This window comes from Harpia harpyja, chromosome 6 (assembly GCF_026419915.1).
Source record: "Harpia harpyja isolate bHarHar1 chromosome 6, bHarHar1 primary haplotype, whole genome shotgun sequence".
Taxonomy (NCBI): domain Eukaryota; kingdom Metazoa; phylum Chordata; class Aves; order Accipitriformes; family Accipitridae; genus Harpia; species Harpia harpyja.
Window position 1 is genome coordinate 66,518,205 of NC_068945.1, and position 23,553 is coordinate 66,541,757.

Sequence of the window (23,553 nt, forward strand, 5' to 3'; positions counted from 1 at the left end):
GAGGGCAGCTATATTGCAGCCTCGTGGTTAGGACTTTTGCCTGAGATGTGGAAAATATGTGTAGGCTGTGAAGCAGCAGAGGTTGGAAAAGACCAATTGTATCCTCAGCTGTGGACACAAGCAAATGTTGTGTCTGGGTGCTTTGGGAGCCCTGAGAAGGAGCAGTGAATGATAGCACAGGATAGGCAGTGCAGGAACGTGGGTGCTCTGAGACCAGGTAACCCAAATTCTACCTACATCCCAGGTGAAGTGCAGCATCACTGATCCAAACATCTCCCTGAGTCATTATTTCAATGAAAAGCAAAAGCTTTAGGTAAGATATTAAAAAAATTAACAAAGAAGTCATGCCAGCCTTTCTTTCTTTCTGACTTTTTCTTTCCTTCTCTACATATTTTTCTCTACTTTCAGAGGTTGTTCCCACGTGAAGACCTCTTTGTTCTCCGTCAATGGCCATGATTCATCAGCTCACTCGCTTTTATTTCCTTCTCTGTGCATTTCCTTTTATTCTCTGTCTGGGCTCTTTGCTTCCCATAGTAGCTCAGAGCCTGAAACCTCTGACAACATCTTGGCAGCTATGTGTGAAGGGCTTTGTAAATCCCCAGGGTTCAAACAGTGCAGCCCAGCAGTGAAAAAGTGGTGGGTGTTCTGCTGATGTCTGGGATTATTCTGACCCTCCGCAAGCCATGCAGGGATTGCGGATCCTTACATCTTCCAACATTTGTAGAGCCTGCACTGGGAGGGACATCTGGCAGCAGCTTCAGAGAGAGTACTGAGACTCCCAGAGAAGGAAAAAGTGAGCATTACTTGGTCCCTTCTTGCTCACCTGCTCCAGGCTGTGTTAGGGCAGGAGCGAAGCCCTTTTTAGCTTCACTATTCTGCATCCTCGAAGGAGGCAGCTTTTAGAAGATATCTTGGATAAATTCTTCTCCAGCAAATGAATCAGTGCTGGGACAGGAGGAATGAAGAAGAGGGATATCGAAGTCTAAGAGAGCAGCTCCTCATTTGGCCCTCAACCTTCCTTCGTAATTGCAACATGTAGGCACTACACAGAGGCAGATAGCAAGTTAATAAGTGTAACCTGCTGAAATAACTTGTGTGGCTCTTCAACACTTTAAAGAAGGGGGTTCCTTCTCTTCCTCCACAGAGACTTGAAGCTAGACAACGTCCTCTTGGATAATGAGGGGCATATCAAAATTGCTGACTTTGGGATGTGCAAGGAGAACATGTTTGGGGATGCGAAGACAAGTACTTTCTGTGGGACTCCTGACTATATCGCTCCTGAGGTAGGTGTGGGGTCCAGGGAGGTCAGCATGCTTCTGTCGGAGAGAGAACATGTCTTAAGACATGACTGTTAGTCAGTGGTGGAAAGCGCAAAGAGTAATAACCTGCTTTTGAGTAGTTCCAGGCTAGAAACTGGATTTCAGTTTGACTCAGAGTCTGTGTTGCTGTCTGGCATTGCCTATTTTTGTGGCTAATTCATTTTTTGTGCAAATGGGCCTGGGAAGAAAGTGGTGCTCGGCTTAACCAAGAAACAGAATTCTTAATGAAAATCCAATTTGGACCATGGCAGAAGAAGCTCCAAGAGGTAGGTCCTGCAATTCAGGGACAGAAACAGCTCGAGGAATGGGAAGCATGTTCCCTAGCTAGCTAACAGTAGGCTTCTACGGCTGTACAGGCTCCTTCATAGCTGGTAGCGAGCTATGGGCGCTTCTAAGGGATGATGTTCATCACAACCTGAGTGAGAAAATAGAGAAAGGTGAGACAAAATGCCCACCTGCAAGTGATTCTCCCTCCTCATTGATTAACCACCCTTTAGATAGAGAAGAGAGGATGGATCCACTATAAAGCAGATATTGGGGTTTACCTTCCCTCTGGGATATGCTCTGATGTTTGAATAGGGATGGCACCCATAAACTTGGACTTCTCCCTTACTCAGACAGGTTCTTAGCTGGCTGCAAACACAGCCTGCATCATGAGCATCCTCCCAGAGCTGAATAAGGCACTAGATGCTCTGAAAAGGCTCTGCCATCAGAGGCATAACCTTAAAACTGAGCACAGGCTTGAAGGTCTGTAAAGATAAAAAACAACCAATAGCTGCTTGTAAAAGGGATGGAGATGCTTGGACACATAAACAAGAGAGTGGTCATACATCCTGATTTTTCCCCTCGAAATGCCAGCAGTCGGAGGAGAGGTGTTGCTGTCTGGAGGACAACTGGGACCTGACCTGCTAACTCTGGGCTCTGGACTACCTGCTTCTCTGCTTTGGCTGTGCACGGTGCCAGAGCACCTCACACCACTGCATGAATCCCATCCCTGGAGGACATGCCTCCACAAGCTGCCTCCTGGTGAAGGAGGCTCTAAAACTAGAGATGATGGAGTTGTATCAGGGCCAGGATTTGCTTGAGCTGACAAGGGCAAGGCAGAGATTGTAGCTCGTGTTAAGGTCCTGCTCTGTCCCCTTGACTCAGGAAGGCTGGGGCTTGCATGGAGACAGTCTCCAAGCTCCATGCAAAAACATATCAACAGTTCCTCTTCTCCTTCTGCAGTTGATATCTACTGATACTTGGTGGAGAAAAGCTGAACCTGGCGTCTATGTGCCCATGCAATAAAACTGGGTCATCCCAGACACCAGACTCCAGCTTGCCCATAGCGAGATCCTTTGCCCTTCCCCTTATTTCTTTCCATTTTTTCCCAGACAGAAACTTGTGGGGGGATTTGGGGTTGGGGGGTTTTCGGTAAATGTAGATATTTTGGACCAGATGTCTCCAGAAAAGAGAAAGCTCCCTTAACCTGGTGACTTCACACAATGAGAGATCTTAATATGGAGAGGCTTTGACTAATTAGGTGGCAAATTGAGGCCAAAGAAAACATTTTTCAGCTCAGAGAAGAACCTACGAGTCATCCGTGCATCATGTCCAACATCACTCTAAAATCCATTTATTTGCCTTTCAAGATCCTATTTCCTGATTTTAGTGTTTCCATGATGGATATTGGTACTTTCCAAATAGCTTTTAAAGCTTTTGGTTTTTTCCCCTCCACTATAATTCATTGATCTTTTACTGTGCACCAAGGGCTCAATTCTGATCTAGGTTACACCACTGCTGACACAAGGGCTGGTCTCTTCAAATCAATTGGATTTGTGTTGCCTAAAAGCAGGTGTAAGTGTGCTCCGCAATCAAGCCACAATTGTCTTTTATTCCACTTCAATATGCTTTTACTTAAAAAAAAAAAAAGCTATTTTCTGATCCTAAAAAAAAATAGAGCCAAGTTATAATCCATTATCTGTGATTTTACTTCATAGAAAAGAGAAAGACTAAAATAGCTCAGAGTTTTATTTCTGCACCATCATTTATTTTAGAGATTCAACGAGTGCATATAAAGCATTTTACCTCTAAATTGAAAGCACTGCTAGAGTTTATGGATCATCTCTCCTGCCAGAGGCAGGAGCACTGGACTTTTTGTCAGTATTTCAATGCAGCTTCTAGCACTGTAATTTGTTACAGACCCAGCACCTTGGCTACAGCCATGTAAATAAGGGGGCTTTGGGTCAGTAGACAAGCAATTTTTTTATTTTGAAAAATATTTGACCAAAAAAAAAAAAAACTTAACCTGAAATTAAATTGCTGAGTTTATTTATTTTTTCCAGAGAATTGCAAAGCTAATAAATCTTTTCTTTGACTGTCATAAAACATTTAATTTTAATTTCCAGACATTTTGTACTTTAAGAGGTAAAGCCTTATAAAAATAATGTGTCTTTTCAGAAAGAAAGGTTGGGATGATTTTGTTTATAAGTGATCCAGAAGAAATATATTATGGAGTCTTGCTGATTCCTTTTTTTTTTGGCTCTGAGTGTATATATTGCATCTTATATTCAAATAGCCTTTTTGTCCTTTTTCTATCTCCTCTTTTGGCATTTTTGGAGACAAAGGTGTTACTCATGAGCATTCTACATCAGCTTGGGTTTAGACTTCTGATATTAAGGTCCTGATTTGCTAGATGCCACAGGTACATCAGAGGGGAATTCATCTAAAAATGAAGCATTAGATGGCACTTTATAGCGTTGTAGAAAGACAAGCATCCCAGAAGACAAGTCATCCCTTCCTATCTTAGGTGTGTAAGTCAGTTAAATCGCCATTGTCCCTCCATCAACTATGGAGAGACTCTGGATAACTAAATTAATAAGACACATAACTTTTAGGCAATAAGATGAATCTGGGCCCAAGGGGCAATTTACAAGCAATGAAGACAAGGTATGAAAACAGTCAAGAAATTACTCACCTACTTCCACTGTACCTCAGAGCCAGCAGTAAAGATTACCTCTCCAAATCATAATTTTTCAACTATCAGCAGTTTCATATGTACTGATCTGGATAGCTGTTTTCACTGGTATTAAGCCATCTCCAGTGCTTGTCATTGATACCTACACCATGGCTATAGTATAAGGGATCATACTGCAACCAAGCTGTGGGCTCAAGCGTGAAGATTGTGCCTTAAAATGAACTATTCCCCTCTCCAGCTCTTAAATTCTGATAAGGATTCTAGACATCATAGTCATCACATGTACTTTTAGATATCTGCAATGTAAATATCTATGTATGAGCAAATTGTCTAGTCTGCTTGATAACCAAAGGAGACAAATAGGGGGTCGTACTTTACAGTGGGCAGATATTTAGCTGGATGTCTAAAATCGGACTGATTCTCTTCCTTAACTATAAAAGGTGGTAATGATAACTGGTTCAGCTCTATGTATCTCCATAACAGATATCTAAAGGCAGGTGAGATTAATTTTTCTTCCCCAGAGGGGAAGCTTGAGAACTTGGTGGTGTCTGGCCACTAGAAAAGGCCACATCCCTTCTTAGGGGAGGTCGTCACTCCAGGTGACCCCCCCAGCCCCAACACACTGGATGTAGCCTTCACTTCGTAGCTGCCACAGAAAGGCACAAACCAATGGACTGACTGAGGGACAAATGCCCATTCCTCTACCTATAACTCAGTTGGTCTCAAGAGGACAGATCGGCAACCGCTTTCTCATGTTTTTCATGGGGCAGATTTTGCTGGGATAGATTCCCACCCTTACACTGCCACACTTGTAATTTTAAAATACGAGCTTGTGTGAGTTAAATCGGTCCCAAAATGCTAATGCCTAACCATTTGTCTTCTTGGACTTCACAAGCCTGATCTGAACCCTTGGGATACCTTGGAGAGCAGGCAGAAGATGACTTGCCTCACTTTTTATGTTAGAGATCTCTCTGGTAGCCAAGGATTTGTTCAAGTAACTTAAGAGTTACATGCAACCTGTTATCTGGAGTGTGAAGGACTGTTTTGGCACCCAGGTGAGGCTGTGACTTGGAGCCCCTCAAACCCCAGCCTCTGCACCCCTGGCAGATGCTCTGGCTCGTGCTGCAGGCAGGGGGAAGCACCTCTGCTATCCCACTCAGTGCCAAGCGGCTGTTGAAAGGTCAGGGTTTGGCCAACCTTTCTGAAGTTGAAATACTCACGTCAGACATTTTGCATCTGTCTTTTTGTCACTCCTCTCTTTGGGCAGATATTGCTGGGGCAGAAGTACAACACCTCCGTTGACTGGTGGTCCTTTGGTGTCCTCCTGTATGAGATGCTTATTGGCCAGTCTCCTTTCCATGGCCAAGATGAAGAGGAGCTTTTCCAGTCTATCCGTATGGATAACCCATTCTACCCTCGCTGGCTTGACAAGGATGCCAAGGACATTTTGGTGAAGGTAAGACATACCACACATCGAAATAAAGTCTTTTTGCCAGAACTGTCATCTTTGATTTGTTCACCTTCAGCTGTTGTTCAGAGAAACAAACTTAGTGTGACAGGACCAGAGAGAGTCACTTTCTTGTCTGTGGACCTCAAAGCACACCTGACCTAAGTCATAAGGCTATCTTTGTGTCTTCTTTCTCCTGAGTTGTGATGATGGCTCCTCACATCCAGTAAGTAGTAGCACAGGGTATCAGATACCAGCAGAGATTAGTTTCTTTGCAGAGCAATCCCCAAGGTGCAAGGCATGTTAACTCCTGAAAAAGATACTCTGCCAGGCTTCAAACTAAAGGTTACAGTGACATCCTTGATAATTATGGCTTTGAAGCAGTTCTTGTGCCTCAGAGATACGAGGACATCTAGGGTATATTGCTTTGGTGTTCAGCTTGATTTTTGGCAGAGAATATTTTGCGTCTTTGCACTGAGCTAAAGAGCAGGAAAACAAAGCCTGTGTCCTGAAGTGGCGGAGCTACTCAAGCTAGTAGCACCAAGTCATCTGGATTTTTGGCCCTTTGAATCTCCTACATAGGAATGCATATTGTCCTTTCTGAGTGGAGCACACTTCTGTTTCCCTCTAATGGGCATCCTCCTCGTCTTTTAGGTTCCTGTCCATTAATACACTGATTTTTTCACTGCCTCCTTCTCAGCCCCATGCCATTTATCATTGTAGCCTTTCTGGCTTGGGATGCAAATTATTCTAGAGTTGCAAGATAATAATGCAATCAAATCACAACTAGTCTAACAAGTTACCTCCCCTCAGTTGGGCTTTGGACTGTTGAACATGACCTAAGCTAAGGCATTTTAACTTGAGATGGAGCATGGTGAGTGAGCATGTACAGAGGCTTATAATGGCTCAGCTGATGTAAGGTAACTTCTTCATCACAAGATTGGTCATATTTGACCTACAGTGCCTACCTTGACTTTTGCATTTACTAAGCAACAGGACAACATACAGTGTTCCACTACAAAAAAAAGGAGAACAGGAGATTATTTTAGCATCTGTGCTGTGCACAGCAGGACTGAGATGTTTAGGTATCACTATAAAATGATAATAATGAAAACAATCAAAAGCAGTCGTTCAGGAAGACATACCATAGCAGACTGAGATTTTGAACATCTATTTCTGGGACATACACTGCCATCTTTCTGCACAAACAACCTGTACTTCTGTCAGGATTAGAGGTAGTAATCTTCTTTATACCAATCAATAAACTTCCTTGCTTAGCAAAAAAAACCATTTTCTCCATTATGAGCTATTGTCATTGCCACTGACTCTGGATAATTACTTATTCCACCCTGCTTACTGCCTGTATTATCAGCACAGAATTTAACGTACAGAGTCTGCATTGCTGAGTAATCAGTTGTCTGTAGGACACTTCAGTTTTGGTGAGGCTTTGCCCACAGTGTTCACCAAAACCCAATGCCTGGGTTTTTTTCAAACAGGCCCTCAATGGTCCATACATCTGATTATTTTGCTGCCACTTTTGGCATTAGATATTTCTATTAGTTCTTTGCCGAGAGGTATCTATTGTATGCTCGCTGTTGGCCAAATAGCGTAGCAAGAAACTTCTACCATATGTAACCCAAGTCCATTTTGAGGTGACCTTCAACAATAAAGTGCTTTTGAAATTTTGCCCTTACGTCTGGAGTAGGACATACTGGCTGTATTCAGGTCACCTTCTATCAAGTGTTGCCACTATTCTTCTCCGTCGACTTTAGAGGGATCTAGGATCTGGTTCTTTATGGGCCAGCTGGCCTGGAGGCCCCAGACATTTTGCTGCAGATGTAAAGATGAATTTTAAACTATTCACACACAGCAATACTTCAGCAGTACCTCCTTCTCACAAACCTTGAGAGGAGCTCTGAAGCATTTAGCGCTCCCGAAACTCTCCCCCAGGAATACTTCAGCTGCTTCCAGAGCCAAATGGCTCCTGCATCACCATAAAAACATCCATAACAGAACAGGTTGTATTTACACTAAACTGAAGAGTGGGCTTAGACCTGCATGTAGGTGATGGTGAAAAAATATGCCCCCACTTCTGACTTTTCCCTGTCTTCAGCAGAATTAGTCATCCACAGGACTTGTAGCCTGCAGTGTGCAGCAAACACAAGCTATCTGAATGGGGAGTCGTCTTTTGACGAAGTAGATGGTTTTCAGCATCTGAGCCAGTGAGTGGAGAGAAGCGAGCAATTCCAGAGTGTCTTTTATCTCATCTTTAAGTGCGTAGAGGAGGTCAGATTATTTGCACCTAAGATGACTGGTTTTCTCTATTAATTATAAAGGGTCAAATACTGACACTCCAAGTGTCCAAAGGTATAGGAGATGAATGCAACCCCATATAGTCTAGGCTAGTATTTTCACAAATTATGCTTATATTTCAACCGTAAAAATTTTCTGATAAGAAGAAATTGTCCAGACAAAAGCTCACAAGTGGAATCCAGATATTTCACCTGTGTAGTTGCATATTTGTATGCTCGGACACATATGTTGTTGTCACTGTAGCAAATTGTCCTCTCTCTCCTGCAAAGGAAAAATGTGGCCAAGGTCTCCCAGTTTTGGCATGTTAGGCTAAGAACCCAAACTGGTTCCCCAATGAGAAATTTAGTAAGGTAGAACATTCTTCACACTCTCACCAACCATGCTTGAGTTTGAAGTCTGAACCCCTACCTGGTAGGACTGTCCTAACGAACACACTGTTATTGATAAAAGACTAAGGTATTTCTCTTTCTTCAACATTCTAGCTTTTTGTGAGAGAACCTGAGAGAAGACTGGGAGCAAGAGGGAACATCCGCCAGCATGCCTTTTTCCGGGAAATAAACTGGGAAGCTTTAGAAGAAAGAAGGATGGAACCTCCTTTCAAACCAAGAGTGGTAAGGATGCATCTTCTTTCAGTTCTACCATCTCATGTCTTTCTTTCCTGAATCATTCATTCCCCAAATATTTAAACCCTCCAGCACATGCTAACAATAAACCAAAGCCAGGACCCGCAGTAATGTTATAAACCCATCTATTTAGGGGCACAGTCCAAACTCTTCAGACATGGGTCTTTAATGTCAGAGACCTCAAATCCTGTTTAGATTCACAGAGTTAGCCTTTTAAAGGTGGGTAAATGTCTGCTTCACACTGGAATTAACAGTTTTAGGCACGAAGTGAAGGCTTTCAAAACGCCTTCAAATTTTCAGGATTATATCTTCTGGAGTTGCTCTGCACGTGCAGTCTCTCTGACTAAAAGTAGATGGAGGACCTTGGTCTTGGGACGTCAGAATGGAAAGTGTTGACTCTTACTTAAATGTCCAAACGCAGATTAAATTGTTCAAAGGCTGTCTGGTATGTTGTGTACATCAGATGCAAGCAGCTGAAACCATCTACAATTTGGATCTACCACAGCCTCACTCATTGTACAGTCGTTAGAAAGATAATTGTGAACTACATAAGTCTATTGGCTAGGCTGCCTGACCTGATCATCATGACTACTACTTTCTGATGGCTATAAGCCCAGGTCTGGCATGCCCACACCTGAGAAACCATAAATTATTCATCACTTTCTCAGTTACCATAGCAGGGGTCTGGATACCACTTAAAACACCTTCCCTTAACCACATCCGTGCAACCCATTCTGTAAGGATTACCTTTCACTGCACTGCAGAAGGTAAAGAAGGAAAAGCAGTTCAGGTAACCAAGTGGTTGGCTAAGTCAGGATAGTCCTGACTATTAATAACAGTCCTATTAAACTATTAAAGTCCTATTAATAACAATAATATAATTTAATTTGACAAGTGCATCATACTTTCATTTTACAGTCCTTCACAAGTGTTATTTAATTGATGGGTCCAGTCCGCTGTGTTACAAAGCTGTAACATCCCTGCCTGGCAGAATTAATGGATCACAGGCTCAGTGCCTCCTATATAATATTTATTCCCTTTACTACTTCAATAGGATGGTAATAAGCAAGTGATTAGCACTGGCTGCCGGATATTAAGAGCTCAGACAGAAGTTCACTGCAGCTTGACATGTTACTATACATCGTTTGGGCTGGAGTAACTAATCACGGTGCAAAAGGCCAAGAGCAAATGCATTGGGGGTTCCCTGGCTGAGCTGAGCTTGCCCTCAACTAGTCAAGCTGAGCCCATAGGAAGCAGCCTGATAGGGCCAGTACCATTGTAATGAATATCTGAATATTAGTGGTTTGACATCAATTTTTTTTTCCTTTTCTTGAAGAAATCTCCGAGTGACTGTAGCAACTTTGACAAGGAATTTCTAAATGAAAAACCTAGACTGTCCTGTGCTGACAGAGCACTGATTAACAGCATGGACCAAAATATGTTCAGCAACTTTTCTTTCGTGAACCCTAAAATGGAGAAAATATTTTTCTGAGATCTGCCTTTCTGAAGGGATTCTCTGTAATGGTTTGAGTAACACTTTGTCAACTGAATACTATGCATGGTTATTTTTATCAAGAACCCACCGGAAAAACACCTCAGTGAAAGTTTGTACCATGCCTGGAGGCTTCCAGCTTATTCCAGTCTGTAGCAGATGCCAGCCACTCTTCACTAATGATGAAGTTTCTTCGTGGTATCTTCTGGTCTCTCTTCTCTCTTTTCCCAACGTTCTTGAAGTTGAGAGCATCTGAAAATGAGGAAGTGACAAAACATGTTCCCCACTACTTGTACACACAGTCAATGGGTTTCTCTGTAAGAAAAAACAAGTATATTTGAACTTCTGGTGATAACAGTGCCCATTTCTTCATTTCTCACCTCGGCCCACCTCCTTCTGAAGGACAAGTGGTTTGCTCAAGGCCTGAGGGCATCTGGGAAGACTTCAGGCTGGGTGCTTTGGTAACCTCCACTTGTACATGTGCAGAATTGTGCATGTGTACACAAAAGTTTTGAAGAAGCAGTTTTACTTCCTAGACACTTTAAGAGTAATGTTCACAGGTGTTAGGATTCAATTTTGCTCCAGGAGGACAAAGAGACTTTGCAGGTGCCCATTCCAGCATTCTTAAATCTCAACCAGAGGCCCTGGAGCTAAGGACTCAACACCGAAGGAGGATCATTGGCATGGCAAGTGTCAAGATCAATACAGAAAACCAGTGGTTTACACTTAGTACTTGGTCAGGAAGGATGGGAAGTTGCAGTCCAGCAGAAAGCCTCAAGAACCCCTGTTCTAAAGCTTTAACTGTCCTCGCACACGCCAGGCTCAGAGCAAAATCTGGACTTGGCTTTCTTGAGTTTTATCCTAAAACCTCATGAGAAAGGTGGAAGAGGTTTCCTCAAACCATTGTTTGGTCATAAAACTGGCCTTCCGGCATTGACATATTTTACTTGAAAGGTAGTAATCAGTCCTTGCAAAGGCTGATATACTTTCTATTGCTCTAAATGATGTCCCAACTCTTTGGCACGCATGGTGGACATACATCAACAAGCTGCACCCAACGGTCACAGGGCAGGACAGCACATCAGGAGAGGGTGGTCCTCTCCTTCACCTTGTGACATTTTGCTGTGTGTTCTATCCCTTTGCAGTCTGTGGAAATGGAGATGGGTTTAAAAAAGTCTTTTCTGTGATCCTTTCATCATGGGATCCTTTTAAATAAAGTTGCACTGTTTTCTGAGGTTGGAGAGATGTAGAACCTCCCAGTTACTGCTTGTCACTGAGATACCAGTTAAATACTTGGTCAAAATTAAGTCAAAGCCCAAAGAGAGGATTCTGTAATAGCTTAGACTTAGGCAGTTACCCAAATTGGTGTTAGGCTCTACTTGAAGTGTATACATTTGGAGCTTCGTTGCATCAACCCCTCCAGTCCATGGAGAAGAGAAGCTCTAGAAGGTGAGTCATCCCCAAATCAGATTCCCTTCAGAGGTGCCCTTCTGGCTCTGCTGGGCCAGGCTGTCAACTTGGACCTCCCAACAGGATGAATGCAGCCTTGCAGGCAGTGCTGGGATATCGCTGGCAGTGACTGCAGGCACCGAATCCTGCAGGACCAAGAGCAGAAGTGCCTAACATCGACAAGAAAAGCAGAGCGCCCTGAAAAAGGTTTCAGTCCAGTGATTCTTATGAAATCCTTGTTTGTGCTGTATGAAATGCAGGGGGCATCTGTGCTCACAGTTTGTGCAGCTGGTCATCATGTTTAACTAGAACGGTTAACAGGAATTTTTTAAATGCCAGTGCTGTTTGTACAGTTTAATAAAATGTTGTGTACAATTGGAAAATGGGCACTGAAGTGATTAAATAGGGACAAAGGACAAAGGTGCTTAGAAAAGCCATTAAAATGGCTCTGTGCTTTCTGGGAGATGTTCCCCAGTGCAGTTTCAACCCATAAATACACAAGATCAGCAAGCATTTGAACAACTGTAACTACTCCACAGATCAGTATCTAAAACAAGGATTTGGCACTGTGCAACGGTATCCAAGAAGAGAGTAAAATGTTCCTCTGAATTACTGGAAGGCGACATGGCTGTAAATGGGGTCTGCTATCTCAAAGGGGTTGCAGAGCCAGATGTGCAGAGGTCGTTACTATTAGAAGGCAATCACCATTTCCCTTTGACACCTGCATGAGGCTGGATCAGCCAAGACCTGGGAGGACCTGACTCTGTTCACATGCTATGGATGGAGTCTGGGTGGCCTGATCCAGACCAGAGACTGCATTTCTTAGCATTTGAAGATTGGCAGTATCCCGCTCTAGATGACTGTTAGGGATGTTTTCTTTGGAACAGCACAGTGGTTTGTGCTTGACACCAACGCAGGGACACCCCAAGAGTGTAGACTAAGGAGGAAGGGTGCTGAATCACCTTTTGTGGTTAAGTAAATGAAGAGCAACAGGGTTTAACACCTCTCTGACCAGAGACAGGGCTCTCTGCACTACAGCTGTGGTCCCAGATAGCTAAAGCAGCCAAACGTGAGAGTGGCTCGTAAAGGAACACGTCTGAGTAACTGCTAGAGCAGATACAGTGTTAGGCTTACTGTAGGGCTTTTGATGCAAACCACAAGATGAAGTGCCTGCTTCTCTCTGCAAGGCGTCTTCGGCTTAAAAACCAAATAAACCCATTGAGGATGGGGGAAGGGAGATGGAGGAGGTGGGTACGAGCCTCCACGAACGTGCGTGCTGTGTGTCTCACCGGTGCCACAGCCTGAAAACCCTCCCAACTGTGTCTGTGGTGTGCAAAGAGTGACGTGGTAAGCAGCAAGCGTTTTCCTGTGGTGGCAACGATCGAGAGATAGGAGCCGGTGAGGGCTGAAAGCCAAACACCCGCACGGAAATGAGCAGGAGCCAACATACTCACAGAGATGCTCCTTTGTCTTGGCTAAACCTGGAACCTCCATACCCATCTTGTCTTTTCTTCTTTCTTTTTTGGTTTTTTTTTTCCCCTCCTCCATAAAATGTTCATTTTCTGGCATAGTAAATGGGGCTTGCCTGGTTTGGTTATTTATTCGCTGAAGGCCCAATCCTGTTCTGGAGCCCCATGGGATCACAGCACTGCTGTAGCAGCATGGCACCTGCAAACGTCAGGGTCTGACCTCCAACACCACCTGCCTCAGCTCAAGTTTTGGGAGTCCTCACCACCCAACTGTTCCTTCCCCAGTCTTGCAGCTCCACTCGACAGATGCACAAATCCCTACTTGTTGGCATTCACCAAACCAAACCTCAGGCTGATAAACAGGTCAGGACGAGTGGCAGTCACCAGTGAGTGGCAGCCCCGATTTCAGCCCTCCTGCAAACACCTCCAAGTTGCTTTCCAGAGGAGGTTGGCTGGTCTCACAGCTCCTCAGCGTGCAGCCCAGGGGTATGGTCGCTTCTCCCGCAGGGAAGACCAAGCTCCGTCCTGCACCCCACCATACTTTTTGCTGCCAATGCAGAAAGGAAAGGCAACTTTGCCCAGTTATTACCAGGCATATCTTGCAGTGGAGAGGTATCACCAAAAGTCCCCATCTGCCAGTACAGCTCCAAGTAGTGGGTACTGCAAGTAGGTACGCTCCTCCCTTTACTATTGTATTTGTACCTTAGACACTTCAAACACAAGCGAGAGATCACAGCTGGTACCTAAACTGCTCTCTCACTCCAAGAGATGCCAGCTCAGCTAGCGTATCACCTACAGCAGCCAGTGGAGGTCTCAGCACAGACCACAGGGAGTTTTTCTACCTTCCTTGCTTACAAAGAAATTTTATCTTTGCTGTATCACAGCAGCCAAGACAGCACAGGCAGAGCTGGTGCAGTACAGGAATTAATGTATTTCTGGCTCTTCTGTAACTGGCACTGGTTGCAAGCCAGTGGTCCTGTACAGCTCAGTGGCTGTACCTGACATGATGGGGTCCATTCTACTGTTTGGTAACAGGCGTGGTGGAGTCCTTTATCCCCTATATTACCTTAATGTTTATATACACAAGGGTATGAAGTAATTGAAAAATAAAAGGAAAGTGAAACAAAGAAAAAACATCATTGAGTTGTGGAAGATGAAACAAGCACAGAAAAGAAAAGGAGGGATACAGGTTGGTATAATCTTATGCAACATTTCATTCAATGGTTTCAATTACAACTCTGCTGTTTTTCTTCAAAGCAATCAGTACCATCCTAGAGTTTCTTTTGTAGCTGAAAGCACAGGATTTTCGGACATTTCAGAGGATGGGACAGCCTGCGGCTAGAACAGATGAATAGCTCTATCTAATCTGGCCTCCCGGGCAACACAGAGCAGCCACCCCTACCCTGACATCTCCCCCAGAAATCCAAGTATTTCTGTCCTGAATCTGGATTCAGGTCCCAATTCAAATAATTGAATTCAGTTGTCTATGGCATAGGAATGCAGTTTAACTGCTCACCTTTCATCATCTAGCATCACTGAGACACGCTGGGGTATCCCGGAGGACCTCCACTGAACATGGGTCTTTCCTACAACCTGTGGCATATCCCACAGCCTTATTACCCCAAAGCACCCCCAACAGCAGTGGACACCTCTGCATAAACAGCTGGATCAAGCCTGGTGGTTGAGTTCACCCTACAACAGGCACCTACACTCAACCAGCCGAGTCGCTCCTTGTGGTGGAGACAACATGTCACAGCTCAACACATACGATTGTTTTGGTTTGGGGTTTTTTTTTTGCTTTTGCCTCTGGGTTGCAAAAATACCATCTCTTTGACTTCTGTCCTGAAAAGCACCAGAAACAACTAGCCTTTGCCATGGTGCTCACCAGCCTCCCAGCCAGAGGAAATCTGCAGCTGCTGGCAGCGAAGAGCATGAGCCCCTGGTAGGCAGACTGGATCTACATGCATGCAAGTAGCTGCTTGTGGGACATTTATGGGCACTGAGCTACTGAAACAGCCTGAACTAGAGGCTGGCAATGTCGTCATGTTTTGACCCTGTCAGGGAAAAGCCTTGTAAGAAGAAACGTCAAAAATTAGTCATCAACGTGTTTTCTGTAGTTGCTAAAGAAACTTCATGAAGGAAATTCTCTATCCTCCTGGTATATCCTCATTAAGGGGGGCCAGAGAACACTGCATTTCCATTCCCATTGCCAAGCATCTCCCCTTCTCCCATACTAAAGCAGTGATAAGCAGAGAGGCACAAAGATCAGTATTTATGGTGTTTTCAGAACTGTTTTTGCTTTCGATCTCCACAAGGACATTCACTTTCATTTTGAATTGGAGGATCTGGTGAGTCAAAAACTAAAAGCAAAGCTCTACCAGAAATCTTTGTGCACCTCCCTGAAAATGGTGCAGAAGCTCATTGCAAACCCATAACGCCTTTTGAGATTTCCTCAAAAGGTCAACAAAGCCTAGCTGATCTCTTGGTGGGGTTAAGTTGGAGCAAAACTGAACCAACAATATTCAACACAACTTTGCAGAGACATGTCTTAGGGGAAAGACAATCCTGTGGTTATGGTGCTACTGAGTCTTTGTAGACCTAGATTTCCAAGTTCTGCTATACATATCTCCTGTGGCCTAGCGCAAGCTATATTGCTAGGCTTTGATGTTTCTTCCTCTGAATGGACATAGTTCATGCTCTGTTGCTCTAAGTTGTTCAGAAAAGAGGCTCGTGGAATGGAATTCAAGCTCAACTAACCAGAGTTGCATAAAAGTATGTAATCTTTAAAGTTCATCAAAATTTAACTAGCTGCATCCAAAGTAATAATCTACGTTTCCTCTATTATCAGTGGAAAGAGTCTGAGTATGATTCATCCTATTCTAAGATAACCAGAGTTGTCCACTGAACTTTCTTTCCCTCCACTTTCTAGAAAAGTAGGCAAGTGCTGCCCTGTGTGTATTTGTGCATCACCTTCTGCATCACTTTGGGGTTCAATGGGGCCTTTCTCTCAGGTAGATATAGTACTGCCATTGTATAAATAAGGATAATATAAAAATGCCTCAGCTGGCTGTGAGTGAGGTTTGGCTCTCCCAAGACTGGTGCTGAATGACTATGCTGTGAGTGTCATGCTACTCAGGTCTCTGTTGTGGCACCCTGGTTTGGTAACTGGAGTGAGGAACAGTCAAGGGGTTGATCCATCTCCCTGTCCACCTAGCTAGTCTAGACTTCATCAGTTTGTCTATAAGACTGTTATGGACTGTCTTGAAGGCTTTGCTAAACAGCATCAACTGCTCTCCCCTCTTTCACCAAGCTAATAATTTCATTGTAGAAGGCTTTTATGCAGGTTGGTTAGACATGATTACCCCTTCATAAATCCATGCTGACTACCCCTAATCACCTTCTTGTCCATAACAAGTTTGGAAATTGCTTCCCAGAGGATTTTCTCCATCAGCTTCTCAGGGATGGAGGTGAGACTTACCAGGCTGTAGACCCCTTAGCCATCTTCTTGCTCTCCTTGAAGGTAGGAGTGACATTTGCTTTCTTCTATTATACACTCCAATTGAAGACCAGGCTCATGATATAGGTCTCAATCACTTCAAAACAAAAAGCTCCTGCATGTCTATGTGGCTGGATATAGCCCAGTTGCAGTCTGCCTGCAGCTTAGCTTAGAAAGCCCCAGCTACTAAACCACAGACATTTCTCACAGTCCGTTGCCATAAAGAAGCTGAAGCCCTTTTAGGAGTATTTGGTAAGGTCCTGGGGCAGCCACTGGTGGGTCGGGATCTAGCAAAACTCTGCCCATATGTGCCTTGCCTGAACAGAGCCTGGGTCCATGCTGACATGGTGGGTGTGCTTGGGCTCTCCAGCTTCAGTGCAGCTCAACCTGCAACGGCACCCAAGGGTGACTGTGGGTCGTGTGTGATGCACTGGTCTTTAAAGCCACGCAGAACCCCAGTGTAACCGATATGTTACACCCCGGACTTAGCCTGAGATTTCTCATCAAAGCAATGATGTTGCCTCCAAAGCTGAAGTGGGTTGAAAGCTTGGCTAAATAACTTGAGTATCATAGGAGATGCTCAGTGAAGATGAACCTACAGGAATGCTTATGGGCACAGGCTCTTTCTTGTTCTACATTTTCACATGTTAAATTAAAAAACGCCTAATCTCTCTTCCAAGAGGCAACAGGATTCTGTCTGTCTGAGATCCAGCTATCACTCAACCCATGCTGCTCCACTGCCTAAACAAAAACCTGCCAGTATACAGCAGCTGGAGAGGTGAATCATTATTTTAATAATCACCTAGAGGAAAACATGCTGTTTGAGCAGAGAGAAAATAAGAATTAAGCATCACATTTAATTTATGATGCGGCCCTTTATTTTAAAGGAACATAAACAGAAAATATTCAGACATCAAAGGAAAAATCTCAGCTTTCACTTCTAAATTCTTTTTGATTATTGTTGTTAGCCTCCCAGTAGCAAAGGAAATGAGTTCTCCGGTAATCATTTCCATTTAATTTTCAGCTCCTTTCTGTTGATAGCATTGTGTATAACCTTTTTTCTAACAGTTACTTTAAATTGTGTACTTTGATATTCCATTCAGCTGGTGGGGAAAGAAAAATCGATTCTAAAAAAGCCATTTTATCTCTGCTGTACATGAGCTCGGCAGGGTAATGTGATATCTCAGAGAGTATATTTATTTTAAATCATTGGTATTTTCCACCAGGGTGAAATTCTTCAAGATATAACCTCTCATTCCCTCCCTCCTTCCCCCCAAAATGTCATGGGGCCAAAGTAGTGGAGAAAAGGGGACAAAATAGCAACCCTAATTCAAAAGAAACAATAATCCACCCAGCAAATCAGCTCAGTTCTGGTCATACTATGCATAATGAAAAGAGTAAAAAAAACCTGACAAAATGGGGAAAATGGACCACACTGTTATCATAAGGATAATAAATCCCAGACCATAGTGGCATTTTTGAGATAGTGAGGTAGGAGTCAGCAGTGACACAAAGTGACCTTTCTTGGAAAAGATGATGTTAAAACTTAATAATGCATTTTAGTTCTTCAGGAGGAATTCAGATGGGAAGAGGAACGTTAGCTGTTTCTTTGTGCTGGGCTCTCTCCACACCAAATCATACACTTGCTTCTCTTTCTTTGGGTGCACTGAAAAGAAAGGAATAAATAGAAAGTCTCCACAAAAGACCACAGCATATTTGGCTGAAAAACAGCTATCTTTGTGCCAAAAGCAGGGCTTAAACCTGTTAAAATCAGCCATTGCCTGAAGATTTCAACTAAATGCCTTGTCTGAAAAGTAGCAACACTTTCACACACTTATGTGGACTAACTGCTAAAGGGAGACAGCTGTATCAGCTCAAGCCACTATTTTTAGCAGCAGCAACCACCTTGAAGCACTTCCCATATTCCAAATGGAGGGTCTTCGGTGGACCTCTTAGTGACTGTGATGTGGTTCTTTATCAACACAGGAGCATATGGCAGAATAAGACCTGCACCCAAAGTCTGCCAAAATTTTGGGTCTAGACATAGCTGAGAAGGTGACTAGGAAAGTTCAAGATACAGGCTGGGGCTGCAAAGGACCACTGCAAGAGAAAAGATGCATTTTTTCTTGGTATAAAGAAATAATAAATTCTGATCGCTATGGTGTAGCTCTCTGAAATATACATTTCTTCCTTGTCGTCAGAGCTCAACCAAACACTGACACTGAATAGTGGTGAAACTATGATTAAGCTCTTCATTTTTGGATGGAGGCAGCTTTCTACCGTGTCTTACCGCAGGTATAACTTTTAGTGTCCCTAGTGTGATGCCCGATTTACACCAGGGAATCATACCCAAACATCTGCCTGTTCCTTTGATTAGAGAATTTGGATTAATCTTGTGCTTCTTCAGTTGAGACTGCTGCTACAGGGTGACCTTGGCCCGACACTGAAGCAGAACGGTGGAAGAGCAGTCTGGAAAGTGGTTTTATGTAAGTGTGGCTCTGCAGGCGATGCAAACCTCGCTTAATATGGTGGAGATCCCTTTTCTTCAGGGTCTGTAGACCTGAGTTTAATGTTAAGTCCTTGGAATCCCTTTTCCATGACAACACAAGCCATATTTCTCTTACCTGACTTTGGCTATTGGGATGTTAGGGTCTAGTCTAGCAAGTCAGGTAGGTTGCCCGCGCGGTCAGTGGAGGCACATGCGGAGGGAAGTTTATCCGATCCCACATGTGGGATCAAAAAACAAGTTGAATGAAACACTCTCCAGATGCCTGTAAGACTAACAGATGCTAAAAACCTATCAAACACCAAGACTTAGGCAATACTGTCTGTGTCTGTGACACGCTTGCAGTCCAGGTAACATGAAAATAAGTGTCATAGAAATCAGATCTGTGATTTATACGTGTACTAAAGTATGAAGTATAGATGTTTGTACCTGAACAAGTACAACCTCGGTTCCCTCTGTAGTCACTAAGGACTAATTATTACTGTCAGAGAAACTTATAACACAAGTCAATTCACCTTTAAGTAGATACCTGCCTAATTTGTACTCTAAACTTCATCAGCTGTTTTGATGAGGTCTCCATTGACTATCACAGGACCAGGAGAGCTGTCTCCCATGTCAGGGCCTAAAGTCAAATCACTTCAAGTTAGGAGAGATGAGTCCCCTTCCAGGTGAGATCAGAACAAGATCACAACCTGCACTAATTAAACTGTAAGCTGTAGAGGCAGCGGAGTGACTGCATGGACTTTATAGTCCATGTGGGCTGACTAAGCACCCCCGCAACAGTGCTAAGTATTTATTAGCTAGATAGCAAGCACCAAAAATGCTGTGAAGTAAACTCAGCTGCTGTGATCTCTGTGCTATCTCTGGCTCTTTCTGGTGATAACGCCAACAGGCTGAAGATATTACCCGGGCCTGCAATCTCTGAAAAAGGAGAAATCAGCCCATCCTGAAGTGACCTCATCCGAAAATTTCAGTGTTGTTATTCCAGATTTACACTGCTGTAAATTAAGCCAGAATCCTTTGGTCCCCATCATTTTGGGTATCTCCTGAGGCCTTGACAATGGCAGGGCAGCAATGGACTGGGACCTCTTCCCTTTGTATCACCCATCTGCACTTCTGCATCCTTCTGCACATGCAGATGTTCACCCTCCTCTCACCTTTCATCATACAGAGGGGTGATTTTGTCTAGCCAAAACAATTTCAGAAGTTACTTTGTGCCAGCCATGCAGCAGAGGGGCTGGAAATGCCCAGGTGAAGCCCCTTGGTCTCCTCCAGGGCAAAGCCAAAAAACCTCCAGAAGTCTCAATAAATTAATTCGAAAGAAAACTCATTCAAGCAGCATTAGTGGCTATCAAAATATTCTTCTTGTCCAGGATAGAAGTCACTGTAATCTACACCCAGGCATAGCATCTTCCTTCAATGCTTTCAGCAATGTCCTCAGCAAGTTTAGGACTTGAAGCCACAATTCCTGAATGCATGGCCATCTCTGGACATGGAGATTTAGTTCATATCAGTCTCTCTTGGGCTGTTTTTCTCTCATTCACTCACTGTGTTTGAATTATTCCTTCCTTTTTACTCAGTCAGCGGAGAATTGAAATTTGATGATGTCAGGATCTCTGAACAGATGGGAGAGCAGTATTGATTATGCAGTTGAGAATAGGACATAAATAGCTTGTTAAAAGTAAATAATAATAGTTTAAATGCTGTGTACAAACCTTTATAAAACCTAGTGAAGCAAATCAAATAATCCTTCCAGAAATCTATCTGAGTTTTTAACAAGGTGATGAAATTCAAGAGCCTTTTTCACTTACTTATGTTAGTGCTGATATAAGAGCTGATTGAATTAACAGTCTGGAACTGCTAGAGATGAGCCTGCCTTCAACATCCCAGCCAAATGAGATGTTTGCAGCTGATGTGTGAAAGGGAAAAGAGAATTGATGAGGGAGAGAGAGCAGGAGGACAGGAGCTGCTGAGTGCAAGCCAGTTTCGTTTGGAGTAGAGAGGGAAATTTATTTTTTATCATAAATTCAAAGTCTGGGCCCAAGCTTACTCTGTGGCATGTGACATTCAAATCAGGGTCTAACGCAGGGTATGGTATAAGGCCATGAATGAAATGTATCCTTATTGATTTTGGTTCAGGTTTGATATGTATGAAGTCCTCTGAACTGAGAGCATTGTGAAGTCCATGCTCAAAATCTGTCTGTCCCTGCATCCACTAACCACACAGTACCTGGCTACTCCGAACAGTCATGACTCTGAATGGTCATGTTAGGTAGAGAGAAAGACTAAAATTTTAAGGTTAGGCAGCAAAAAAGGAGATTTGGAGAAAGAAAAATTATTTTGAGCTTGGGCTGCTATTACCACTGGTGTAAACGCAATGCTTTCCTGATTTATCTCTATGCTGATCAATCAGAATCAGGACAAAGTCCGCAGCAGAGATTGAGTCAGTCCATGAGAAGTGTTCAAAATGATAATGATAGCTCAAGCTGGGGAACAGGATATTTTTACAAAAAAAGGGGTCTTGCAAACTATTTGTTTGGAGAAGACAGAATTTTCCTGGGGACAGCCGAGAGGTGGTTCAGCAGAACAGCCACGGCCGCAGACACTCAAGCAGGCGCACAAGGACGCGCACCCACGCAGATGCACCCGTGCACCCACGCTGATGGCAGGGCTGGCCCTTTCCCCTGAAATTCTGGAGATGCCTCTCCCAGAAGGACGTTGCTTCCCTCAAGTCTCAACAGAGCAGGGATTCAAAGAATACAGGGCTCCCCTAATGACTGAACAACCTGAGCCATTTGTCCTGAGCCCTGATTTTCATCCACAATGTGGGGTTGGGCACCGTGAAGTATCTCCCTGCTTTCTACGCACCCTGGCGCAATGAGCTGGGAGGAAACTCTCTCCTTTCCTCCTATGACATCTTGAAAGTTTTCAACGACTGGTTTCAGAGAAGCTGAAATACCATAAACAGATTCTGTTGAGATGTTTTCAGCTGAAATTTCTTAAAGATTCAAGGTGCTTTGGAAAAATCCCCATTTAAACTAAGAGATCCCAAAGACTGCCATTTCAAGCAGATTTACCCTTCCAATGCAGAGGTAAATATCTGGCCCTAGGACTTTCAGCAGAAGCCACGACCTAGGAATCTGAGATATGGACAGGCTGGAATACAGATCAGTGCAGTGAAGCAAGAATTCCTACACACTCTTATAAGCAAAAAAAAAGACCCAAACAAACCCACAATTAAAAAATTTGAAGCAACTTTGCATGCAGGGAATGACTAACTTGTGGAACTCACTGCTGAAGGATAGTATGGAGTTTAATAGTGCACCAAATGTTTCAGTCATTTTTAGTGAAAGACTTGTGGAATACGAAAAAAAATAATGAGAAAACTCATAGTTGGGTCAGATCAATAGCCCTCATGGTGCAGAAACATCTCTCCAACCATGATGAGAATTCCTTGAACAGGAAAATAGTCTAAGAACAGAGGGATCCTCCCAATTTTTCCTCTCAGCTCCAAACATAAAGTAAATAAGGAATAGAATGATCAACAGAAAAGATGGTTTTGTGACAATTACAATACAGGAGGGATTTGGGTAGAATTCCATTTTCCAGATTTGTCACAGATTTCCAGGGTGATCTTAGCAAAGGGCAAATATTACCTGTGCACACTTCCTTTCCTATAAAAAAGAGATGACAAGTCTTCTTTAAAAAGAAGGTGTGGTTAAGTATAGAGCTATAGTGCTTTGGAGATACTCTGCTAATATGGTGATGAAAACCACAGACATTAGATGAAAAGACCAATAAAGGCAAAGCTGTTTAAGTCATGTTACTCCTGATTCACATCAAAAAAAGAGAAAGAAATTCCCACAATGAAAACTTCTCCTTTTGAGCAGAAGGCTGCTGTGTAACAACATTAAGACATCACACCCACATTAAAGGGAATTGCTGCTATAAACAAGTTATTTGATAAATTGAGAATCTTTTGTTTGTTTGCCTTAATTATTCACAAACAGGTGGTAGTTTTACTAATTTGTTCTTTATTCAAAATAGTTGGTGTAAACATAATTTTACCTCTTTCGTAGCAGGACAGTAGCGTTCTCATTACTCCTTCCTGGCTATTTGTGCCACATGTTGGATATTAAATCACACACCAGCGTTGATGACTGTGCCACTACAGCATCAGCTGTCTCAAAAAAAAAAAAAAAAAGGAGGAAAAAAACCCACTTTCCTTTTTTTTTTTTGTTGGCAAATTATCTGCAAAAAGCTCAGCATTGTTTGAATAATAAAAAAGCTTTTACAGATGGCCACAAAAGCGTTTGCAGTGAGACTATTCTCATGAATATTTATTCTCACCAATTCTCCTGACAACTTAACTTTCCACAGACATTCTTACAAGTAAACACTCAAACAGTCTCAAAAAAGCAAATAAAAAGGTTTTGCACATCAACACAAGAACGCTCACAGATTATTTATTTTGCAGCAC

General features: G+C 43.2%; 1 protein-coding gene across 2 annotated transcripts in view; it reads left to right on the forward strand.

Annotated features, from left to right (window-relative positions):
- The window catches only part of PRKCQ (protein kinase C theta), a 63,887-nt gene extending 51,902 nt beyond the window's left edge, over positions 1–11,985 (forward strand). For both annotated transcript variants that reach the window (XM_052790363.1, XM_052790362.1), the window contains exons 17-20: positions 1,145–1,283; positions 5,546–5,734; positions 8,521–8,649; positions 9,998–11,985. In XM_052790363.1, the coding sequence (XP_052646323.1) occupies positions 1,145–1,283; positions 5,546–5,734; positions 8,521–8,649; positions 9,998–10,153 (613 nt within the window). In that variant the 3' untranslated portion in view covers positions 10,154–11,985. The remainder of the gene's footprint in view (positions 1–1,144; positions 1,284–5,545; positions 5,735–8,520; positions 8,650–9,997) is intronic.
- Positions 11,986–23,553: the final 11,568 nt, after the last annotated feature.